General features: G+C 34.3%; 1 protein-coding gene across 5 annotated transcripts in view; it reads left to right on the top strand.

The window, feature by feature from the left end:
• Positions 1-8,020, top strand: part of LOC137643090 (uncharacterized) — a 19,282-nt gene extending 11,262 nt beyond the window's left edge. Inside the window, exons 3-6 of one of the 5 annotated variants that reach the window (XM_068375937.1) lie at positions 1,198-1,393; positions 3,187-3,976; positions 7,156-7,477; positions 7,734-8,020. In XM_068375937.1, the coding sequence (XP_068232038.1) occupies positions 1,198-1,393; positions 3,187-3,976; positions 7,156-7,463 (1,294 nt within the window). In that variant the 3' untranslated portion in view covers positions 7,464-7,477; positions 7,734-8,020. The remainder of the gene's footprint in view (positions 1-1,197; positions 1,394-3,186; positions 3,977-7,155; positions 7,478-7,733) is intronic. The other 4 variants (XM_068375940.1, XM_068375947.1, XM_068375951.1 and 1 more) reach the window with 4 other exon arrangements.
• Positions 8,021-11,945: the final 3,925 nt, after the last annotated feature.

The raw sequence follows: 11,945 nt of genomic DNA on the forward strand, positions 1-11,945 counted from the left end.
ACAACCTGCCAACAAAAGATCATGTATTCCTCAAAGACAGTCCGGGGTAAACAAGGACAAAATGAACTATCAACGTAATGACTATAATACAATTGCTCAAAGTTTTAAAACTAATTTACTCTTTCAAAAAGCTTCTCTGTGGCGGTTAAAGGGGAAAGCAAATCCGACCGTTTAGCTGTCAACTTTAGTGGACAATTTTTGTTGAATATAAAACAAGTACTCCTAGCTGCATTTCCTTAAAGGATTAAAAAGTGTTGTTAATTTGAGAACCTATATTCATTGCATATTCCTTTGCTTCTTGTTAAATTCCGTAATGTCATGGTGTAATAATTGTGAACAAAAAATCTTGTATCGTAATTGACCAAAAATTCTTGAATGAATCAATCTATTATGTCTTCAGAATATTGATACAGAGTGGAAATCTTATTTTGTCTGATGCTCCAATTCTTTATATAATATAAAAATTTGCTGGCTGACAATATAAAAAAATTATCTGATTTTTAACTGATGTACTTACAAGTTACACTCGCTTGAGTAATGCGAAGTATTGTATTGTTCAACTGTTTATAAATAAATTCAACGGCATTATCATTATCTAATATGGGATACCTCAAAAGACTAACTCAAGTAAATGTAAATCTAATCAAGACTGTTCATCCTGAAGTCTGAATAAAGTTATTATCTTCAATCAAATGTGAATATTTCTTACTAAATAGCCAGCATGCCATCTTCAGCTAATCATCAATCGGTAGTCTCAACAAATACACATAAGAGCGACTTTTGTAACAATAGAGTTATCCGTAATATAATGTTTAAATCATATAAAGATTAAAGTTTTTTTCAACAAACAGCTAAGCTTAGTTGATAATAATTCAACATATAGCAATTGTACAGCTTGATAAATTAGCGATCTTAATAATAATTGCATATAACCACTAGCAAATTTACCACACAATACACAAAACATGTTTTAAAACAGGTGTGTGAAAACCACATTATGATATACAGAAATGAAAAGACACCAGAATTCAGCCATGATAGTTTTGTTATTCTTGTATAGGCCTATATTCTTGAAGCATAAATGCTAGTAGCAAACTCTCACCTTGGCGTGTGAAAGTATATGACTGTACGTAATAAACAATGTACAGATCTTATGATGTTCGCTTTTCATTCATATCTTTTAACCTCTCTGTGAAGTCCGGCAGATCTTGACTTGTTTAAAAGCCCCCATTACCTGTGCCCGAGAGAAGGCCGATTCCCGCATCCGTGGCAGTGCGGGAAGTACGTCGAGTGTATCCGGGACTCCAAGAAAGGAATCTTCAGGAAGCGCTTCAAAAACTGCCATGGCGCCGTCTTCAATTCGACCCGCAAGATTTGCATGATGACGGAAGAGGTGAGCAGTTCAAAGGTTTCAGAAGATAATAACGTTGAAAGTAGATGTATGAATAGCTATTTTATCTGATCCCTTGAATTATTAGATTATGAGATAAAGAATCATGACATATATAAACAAATATTTTATGATGATGATGATGGTGATGATGAGGATGATGATGCGGATGATGATGATGATGATGATTATTATTATTATTATTATTATTATTATTATTATTATTATTATTATTATTATTATTAAAGAAAGTTCCTCTACAGTTGCGTTAATTTTTTGTTTTCTATTTTCCTTATGATTCTCTTTTACTGGTGGTGCAAATAAAACTGAACGGCCAGAAGTTGAGTTGCTTATTCCAAGTCGCCTAAGCAGGCTTCAGTCCAACTCCAAAGGTTGCTAGCGGAATAACATGGGAAGTTGTTTAGGATTATTAAGTTAGCATTCACTAGAACGATATGCAGTTTATTTTACAGCATGTATAAGAATATGTGGTGAAAGGTATTTTTCACTGATCGACACTGGCCCGCTAATCCATTTCTTGACCAGAGACTTCGTGAAGTTTGATATATATATATATATATATATATATATATATATATATATATATATATATATGTGTGTGTGTGTGTGTGTGTGTGTGTGTATATATATATATATACACATATATATATATTTATATGTATATATATATATATATATATATATATATATGAGAGAGAGATTCCCGTTTTCATCGTTATGGCGTGGAAAGGGCTACCTCTGTAGGTGATGGAAGGAAGAATGGCATGTTTTTTTTCTTATGTGTTCATCGTTAGTTGAAGTTTTTGTTTATCTAGGTAAAGGTTCTGAAAGTCTAAAAGCGTATGGTGTTTGTCCTAGAATGCTTGAATATTGCAGTGCCCAGTATGTATCACGAAAGATTTTTAGAAGTAGGCATGAGTGTCATTCCTATGTAAAATTGAAGGAAAACTATATTTCGGCATTTAAATCTGCACATGACATTCACTTTCTATAAATCTTCGAGAGGAGGCTTCGAAGATGTTCTTAAGTAAATCTGTTGTTCAATTAAATTTACTATTGCAGTAAATGGTGAAGGTGATCTTGGCCTCTTCGGGGAAGATGGCGGTGACGTTTTCCTAAATAATTTTTAATATCTTTTTTTATCCTGCTGCTACTGCTGCTAGTATCAGGGTTTGACCTTTATATTACACTTTAGGTTACTTATTTCTTCTGTGTCATTGTTATATGTGATGGATTAGTCTAATTACTTTGTTTTAAGTCGATCTGACTTCCTTCTTAATATAATCAAGAGTTTTTTGTTGATCAACCCTTTGTTGATTTTGTTGTGAGTCTTCTTCCACGCATATGTACACATTTTGTCCGTTTAAACAGGTATACAATAATATTGATTCTGTATCTTCCTAAAGTTAGACAAAGTTTTGCATCAGGGTATTATTGCTTGAATGATTTAGTTTTATGTCAGAGCACATACTTTTGCTCATGCGGATAGCCCAATAAAACCATTGTTTTACCAATGAAAACAAAATTTCTTATTCATTACTTTATTGGCATTCGTGAAATTTCTAGATTTCAGCAAACCCTCACCTATATAAAAAAAAAGAGCGACTAGAATGGCATGAATAATCATGAACGTATGGGTAATATATACTGTACGGATTCGTGTATAAACCGTTACTATAAATAGTAATCCATATTTTAGCATCTTTTACTCCTCTGTTATCCATCCATTAAGCACTGAAAAGAGTAAAAGTGTTAAATATCATTAATCTTTCTAGGGGGACGAATGTGCAAGTAGACCACGTACTGCCAGATCTCTTACCGTCGATCGTAGGTTCAGCAGCATCTGCGACAGCAGGCGTAATGGATTCTTCTGCGCCGATTGCAAAACAGTTGTGAATTGTATCGAAGGAGTTGCATTTGTTGAAAATTGCGGCACATCGGATACTTGCTCAATAAAGGATGCATTTGGTGGAGCCATCTGCTATCCTACACCCGAACCATCATGCTCCTGCAGCCGCGCCAACGCATTCTTCATCGATCCTTATGACACACAAATGTTCTTCTTCTGTAGCGCTACTGAAGCAGAACCTGACATGTATCACTGCCCAGGGGAAATGATCTTTGATGAAAGTACTCAACAGTGCAAGAATGCGAACGGCTTTTCTCCATGTATGGAAGCAGGCGTCTTTGCTTACCATGATGACTGCACTCAATACTATACTTGTATTGCAAGTCAAAATGGCTGGATCCAAAAACCCTTTTCCTGCAGTGATGGTTTGATGTACAATGAAATTAAAGGGCAATGTGAAGATCCCTGTAGCTGGGACACAGGAAAATTCACTTGCCAAAGAGAAGGACGTTTCTCTGACCCTCTCAGCTGTGATAAATATTACGAGTGTGTCCTATTAAGTGACGGAAGCTTTCGACAAGACCAACGACAATGTCCTCATGGATATGAATGGGTTCAGAGTGAGCTTGGAGTAGGAAGGTGTGGGAAGGGACCCTCCCCCAACTGCCAGCCTTTGACACTTACCAAATGTATCATTCCAGATACATGCTCCGAAGGTACGTAGTGTTTACTGCATTATCATATTCTGTATACCTCTACTGATGTAAACTTTATACAAAAACTTCATGATCCTATCATAGTTATTGTATATTTTACATAGGTAGTTGTCAAAATAATCTATAAATGACTCGATAAACTTCTCTTTTTCAAAATTTTTCTAGGGATAATCACAACCCGCTGCGTACATTTCATCCGCTTTCGTTTCCTATGAAACGGAAGAAAACTGTGAGTAGGCCTAACATTACACAGCGATTATCTTATTCATTAGATATAAGCAGTGCAAAAGTATATTAGAAAAAAAGTAACCTCGTGGAACGATTGTGGCTTATATAAAATCTCTTTAACAAAATAGGCCTACTCTTGATTGCGTATGATACTGCTGGGTAGAGATGAATAAATTTCCTGTTCACGTGCGAAATGGTCTCTTTCGTATAATATTAACCTAAAAAAAAAAGTCAGCAACATTATTCCGTTAAACCAAGTTGTTTTGGCATGGTATAATATGAGTGAGATAAAATAAATATAAGTAATTTGTTTTTGTGGATACCTTTTGATCAAGGACCTTTATACAGATGAAAAATGAGTGATTGAAGAGGAAAGTAAATTCGATTATTTCACTCATGAGAATTCTTTGTTCTGAATTTTATTAATCAGCTGTCCGATTTTGATAACCTTGCTGTCAACCCAAAATTCTTTCAAAGAAGAGAGCTAACTTCAGAATAGAATCCTGATATATTCTATATGAATAAACTAATTGCAATTACAGTAGGCCTAATGATTTTAGAGATAGTTCAAGAGACTCTTCTCAGACGTAAACATGATTCTATGGCTCCCGTGGATCTATTGCTTAAAAGAGAGAAAACATTGTTAGTTTGTAAAGAACTTATTCCAGCCCACTACTGTCTGTAAAGAGAACGCTACAATGAAATAATTTCGGCAGATGTCATTCAGATAAATAATTTCAATTCTACGCTCGTAAAAACGCATTTTTGATGATGGTCCAGTTACAACATATTATTATCTAGTATGTCACGGAGTTACATCCTCTCTACCGTCTGTTTCTTTAGTAGGTTTCATCATTGTAAGAATTTCCCACATATATCAGAACATAATATTTTCATTCGAATCAAATGATATAAGTAGACCTAATTTGTTTTCATATTATGCTGTTATATATTATAGATTATCAGTGAAATACTAAAAATTAATAGATAGATGGAATATGAATAACAAAACCATTTAAAAGTTGGAAATTTTATTAATGAATGCTGGACCAAACTAAACATGTGCCAATTTATATATATATATATATATATATATATATATATATATATATATATATATATATATATATATGTATATATATATATATATATATATATATATATATATATATATATATATATATATATATATATTTAAGAGTAGATCTAACCTATATCATCATTTCTTTTTTTTTCTTTAAGATTATTTTTACTTTAGAAGATATCCTGATGGTTTTTCTTTTGCTTGTTCAAATGTGTCCTTAAAGAACCACGGCCAATGTTTATATTCCTGTTGCTCAAAGCATTTGATATCCTACTTAATTTCTCTTTCAAGCTGTGTTTTGAAATAAAGAATATTTTGAAATATCAGCTCATCTGCATAGAAGCTAATCCAGTCCCGTTATTGTTAGGCAATCTTCAAGCCATAAATACATTCTTTCATCCCCTAACTAATTTTTCTCTTTACCAAATACTATTAGAATTAATTGCAACCTTTCAGTCTGATTGAATTATTACGTTTGGTTAATGTTTCTGACAATAAGATATAAAGACATACTTAAAATCAAACCATCAGGCATGAATATCATTCTATATTTATGAAGAGAAATTTCCTTACAATCACAGATACCTATAGAGTCTCTAGACTTTGCAGGTAATTTTGTTGCTTCCAATCGCAATGTTTTGCTGCACCGGTTGATAGGAAGTTTTCCAAACATGAAACGACCCAGACAAGGAAAAGATGGAGCATTTTGCTCACTGGTGGGATCTATTAATTAATCAATGAGTACGTTCTAATTAAAGATACGAAATGACTTCCGCTAGAACAAATAATAGATTCGCTAGTTAATGATGGTAGGGTATTGCCTCGTTCCTCTAGAAACATTACACATTATAATTAAGGTTGCCATATTTCAATCGTATAACATTCTCTGAAGGCAATATCTTTCTTGCAGGACCCCACAGGCATTAAAAATGGTTCCTGTCAAAACATGCATTGCAGAATATTATTTACCGTTTGGTTCCTTTCATGCAAAGACAGTAAATTACAACTTTCTGATTTCTATGATTTATTAGTTAGACTTTTAACGTTTTTTCTCAGAGTTTTCAGTGGGAACCCGATTACCCGAAAGCCGCTTAAAGTAATCATAGTATGAAGTGTGAAATGGGCATTAGAATTGTGCTGGATATAGTACGATAAAGCTTTTCTAATTTATTAGTTGCTGAAAAAACTTTTGTTCTTGAATTATAAAATTTGGAATTCTTTATCCGCGTGTCAAACGAAAGTGGTATACAAACGTACAATTTAAGGCAGAAAATAATAGCATATCACTATCATGCATAAAATCATGAATGATTAGTCACTGATTGCCTTGCACTGCAGTGTTTAAGAAATATAAAGGAAACTGCTAAAAGCGAGTTTCTCACCGTCGTCCTAGCACCGAAAGCAATAGCAAAAGATTAATATCTGAAAGAGGCACTACTCACTTGCCACTTCAGTATAGTAAGAAAACGCTAAGATAAGCTTCAAGTTTTTTTTTACCTACAGCTGTCAATCAGAATATGCAATCACACTAGGTGTAAACAAAGGTATTAGATATATGCCTTTAAGATATATTTCTATATGACCTTCGGCAAGTCACATTCACTTTCGGTTATCAAGCGGATAAAATTTTTTCAAAATTTCATAACACTGAAGCAACCTATTTTATTTTCAATGGCAATCAATTGAAATAGCCTGTCAGTCTATATCTGACACAATTATAGTCATATCCTACGCTGCATACTACTTTTCTAAGCAGCTTTCAGGTAATCGAGTTACTTTAACTTGAAGTTTCATGAAATTCACGTTCATTTTTTCATATCCAACTCTATCAAAAATAAAAGTTTCAGTAATCTACGTTTTTGTTTAGCCCCAGCAGGCTCTGTAGCCCCAGCAGGCTCTGTAGCCCCAGCAGGCTCTGCAGCCCCAGCAGGCTCTGTAGCCCCAGCAGGCTCTGCAGCCCCAGCAGGCTCTGCAGCCCCAGCAGGCTCTGTAGCCCCAGCAGGCTCTGCAGCCCCAGCAGCCAGTATCCGTGGTGGACAGCTAATAACTAATTTTAGGACATCAGGAGGTAACTCCAATCCTCCCCAATATGCATTTGTACATTACCCGGTTGGATCAGATTCTGTCTGGAACCCACCGAATCGTGGTGATCGCCGAGCTCGCGTTTCCAACTGATTCTGTCGGATGAGGTAGGATATATTTCATAATACTTTGCTAAATTGTTTCGATCCTTATTGTTCAACTTTATTTAATAAATGTATAAGAAAAGATATTTGTAAGCCTAGGCCTACACAAAGCTTATAAAACTGATATAAATATTAGACAACTTCAAAGATGATTTCCATGATATTTATGCTATGCATATAAAGATAATACAATTACGTGTATCATACCTACATCTGACCTTGTGAACGTTTGGCATAAGTATTATTTAAATCGTTTCAGATTTAGTGCAAATACGCTTTTCATCGATGGTGTGAAGCAACACTGAAGTCTGAGGAGCCTTGGAGAGAAGACGTCTGCCACAGATTAACCTTTATCTCTAAGCACTACAATCTAAGGTGACTGGTCTGAGATTAGACTTTGTGGGTCTGGGCATTAGGAGCCGTAACTGTAATCATCCTTTTATTTTTATTTATCATGTACACAAACCCTTTAGTAGTATTGATATTAGTTACAAGGAGTATTTTTCTGTTTGTTAGTATATGATTAAATTTCAGTTGTTATACATATCACTGTCTTTCCTTTTCCAACACTAAATACTTCTTACTTGCTATTGTAAATAAGCATCTTGAAAAATGGTGTCTGCAGTATTTACTAAGTTGCAATTAGTAAATGAAAGGAATAAACAAGAAAGAGCAAGAAGGGAAACCAAATAAATTAAATTAGAGAAAACTGACGTAAGTAGCATAACTGAAAATCGTATCCGTCTTAAAATCAAGATAACATCGACTTATAAAACCAATGGCATATATAATCATTTTTGGTCCAAAATGTAATCTTTGTAGGAGCATATTTGCATGAGTTGTTTCACTGAACAATCTCTAACATGGTTGACAGTAATAGATGTTCAGCTCTTTGAAGTTTGATTTAGTCCATCTTGGAGGGAAAAAGCCCTACCAAACTCATTAACTACCGCAGTTTTGCAGAAAAATAGGTGATCTCTACACTGAAGACTTTAAAGGAAATTCTAATTAATTTTTATCTATCTTTATCTTTTGCATTGTTTAAATTCTTAACTTTTCATGTCAATGTTAAAGATCTTTTTACAATGGTGAATGAATCGTTACCAACATCCCTTTTACCACCAAGGAAATGGAATAAATTTCGATGTTATTAGCAAACGTTCCTTCATTCCAATTATTTCCATAATGTGCACAACCTTCTTTATCATGTGTTTCCCTCGTTACATCTGGCACTTATAGTACTTATTTCGGTAACCAATTTCTTGTTTTATAATCTTCAACTGTAACAATTCCTTCAAAAAGAAATAGTATACCGAATGATATCACAAAATAAATCCACATGCAGTTTATCATTCTTAACTATATGTTCTTGTACTTAAAGGATGTTATACTCATTATTGTAGCATACGATTAAACTATTTAATTTGCATACATACAGAACATAAACATTAGCATCAGTTGTAGTTATGTAACATAACTCATGTTATTAAAGTTAAATATTTTATTCGGGGTTAAATAAAGGATTTTATCAATGTTCATTTGTAATGGCAGTATATCTTCTTGCAGTTTTTAATTCTATCTTAACATCTTAAAACGTCTAAATAGGTATGCTGAAGGTAGTAATCTGTTCCCTAGTTTACAGTAGGGCTATGGCAATGGCCTTAGAGTAAATGATTCCCTTTTTCTACAATCTCCAATGCTGTATAGAAATCCTTTGATTATGGGCAGGAGGTTCGTATGGTTGGCCTTGATTTACTGCAGCCTTTAACCGTGGTAGTCATGAGGACCTTATTTTCAAACTTAAACAGTTGGGAGTGAGTGGTTGTTTTCTTGGCATCATTATTGAATTTTTAAGTAATAGATTGCAGAGTTGTTGTTTATGGGCACCATAGTGAGTAGAGGAATATATTTTGTGTTCCTCAGGGTAGTGTTCTTGGCCCATTACTTTTCATACTATATACACATATGTGCTTTGACCTAGAAAACAAGCTCTTTGTATATGCAGATGATGCTACTCTCTTTACATCAACTCCATATCCTGAATGTAGATATGTGGTTGCTGCAACTCTTAACAGAGATTTAGCTAAAATTAGTGCATGTTGCAAATTATGGGGTATGAAGATATGCCCTAACAAAACTCAAAGTATGATTGTGAATAGGCTGAAGGCTATGGCTCCTTAACATCCAGATCTCTGCATTAATAATGTCTCTTTAACTCTATACGACTCTTAAAATTTTAGGTGTGATTCTTGATTACAAACTTACTTTTGAAAAACATATTCGGTCTGTTTTTTCTTCAAATTGCCAAAAAAATTGACTTATTGAGAAAGTCTTGAGAGTTTCGGAAGAAATACTCTAATTCTTTCATTCTGCCTTGTTTCAAGCGTTGTTCTTCCACCTGGTCTTCAGTTAATGAATCTTATCTTAATTTGTAGGACAAAAACTTGTGGTCTATTGAATTTCGTATTCCTGATCTTGATATTAATCTCCGGCTCTGTCATTCAGTTAATATTACACAATATTTCCTAATCAGGCTGTTGAATCGATGGAACTTCGTACATATATGAGAAATCCAATCTAACGTTGTTACCGATCTCAAAATGTTTTACATTCATTATTTGTTGCTTCTCATGAAATTTATTTGTTTTCTTGTGTCCTTTCCTCACATAGATGTTTTCCCTACTGGTGCACTTGGGCTTGTACCATCCTGCTATCCAGCTAGGGTTGTAGCTTGGCTAATAATAATAATAATAATAATAATAATAATAATAATAATAACATTCATCATCGGCATGTTGTCTATGGTCTTTACTGTTAGTTAAATACTTGACCCATTTCTTATGTCAGCTTACGAATTTGTGTTATTTAGATTTTTTTCTATTTTAGGGTTCTTTTAACACTATTCTATTGTTCTTTTGTCCCCTCTTTTCTTCGACGGATTACAAATTTGTCAGAAGGCGATATGCATATATATATATATATATATATATATATATATATATATATATATATATATATATACTGTACATATGTATATATACATATATATATACTTATGTATATATATATGTCCCTGATATATCATATTCCTGTAAAATTTATATGAAATCCCAAGCAGACTGGAATGGGATTTTGCATGATCTTTTGTGCTTGAATTGGTCACAATTATATAATAGTGTAGATCCTGCTGTCCCTTTGAATGAGAATCTAGTCAACATAATTGATAGGCGTATCCCTTCTCGTGTGCTAAGGTACCGAATGAAGGACAAACCGTGGTTCAATGATGATTGTAGACGTGCTTATTTGGAGAAGCAGGAGGCCTATCACCTTTGGAAGGGTAACAGATCAGATTTGACCTGGAACAACTATACTCAGCTTCGAGCTTTTGCTCAGAGAGTTTATGCCTCAACTGAAAAGGAGTACAATTTAATCATAAAAGAAACCCTCTCTGGTACAACTCAGGAACATAAATGGTGGTCTACCCTTAAATCTGCACTCTTTGGTGTAGATGCAACAGTTCCTCCTTTACTTAAACCAGATGGCTCAGTCACTCACTGTCCAAAGGAAAAGGCAACCCTTTTGGCTGATGTTTTTTACAGTAAACAGAGTAATGTAAAACTTGAACTTCCTCATTCCTGTTTTCCTGAGGCTAAACTAACTAGTTTAGCTTTTCGATCTCGTGAGATTAAAGCTCTGTTGATGGACCTTGATGCTTATGGAGGTGTTGACCCAAATGGTATTTTTCCTTTGTGTTTTTTAAAGACAGCAGATTTCTTAGCTCCAAAGTTATCTGTTATTTTGCGCAAGTTAGCAAGAAGATGAGCTTCTAGCACTTGTTGGAGAATTGGTAATGTTACTCCTCTATGTAAATGTGTTTGTGATAGCTCAAATCCCACTGATTACCGCCCAATTTCCATAACTCCCATATTATCTAAAGTTTTTGAATGTCTTCTGGCAAAACGTCTTAATAGGTTTGCTGAAGGTAATCATCTACTCCCTAGTTTGCAATTTGGTTTTCGTAAAGGCCTTGGAGCATGTGATGCCCTTCTTACAATCTCCAATGCAGTACAGAAATCCCTTGATTGTGGTCGGGAAGTTCGTATGATTGGCCTTGATTTTAGTGCTGCCTTTGACCGTGTTAATCATGAGGCCCGTGTTTTCCAACTGAAACAGTTGGGAGTGGGTGGGTCGTTTCTTAGCATTATTATTGATTTTTTAAGTAGTAGATCTCAAAGAGTTGTTGTTGATGGGCTCCATAGTGAGTATAGGAATGTGATATCCGGTGTTCCACAGGGTAGTGTTCTTGGCCCATTACTTTTCATACTATATACACATGACATGTGGTTTGGCCTAGAAAATAAGCTTGTTGCATATGCAGATGATGCTACTCTCTTTGCATCAATTCCATCCCCTGAATGTAGATCTGGGGTTGGTGAATCCCTTAATAGAGATTTAGCTAAAATTAGTGCAT

Source organism: Palaemon carinicauda, chromosome 1 (assembly GCF_036898095.1).
Source record: "Palaemon carinicauda isolate YSFRI2023 chromosome 1, ASM3689809v2, whole genome shotgun sequence".
NCBI lineage: Eukaryota > Metazoa > Arthropoda > Malacostraca > Decapoda > Palaemonidae > Palaemon > Palaemon carinicauda.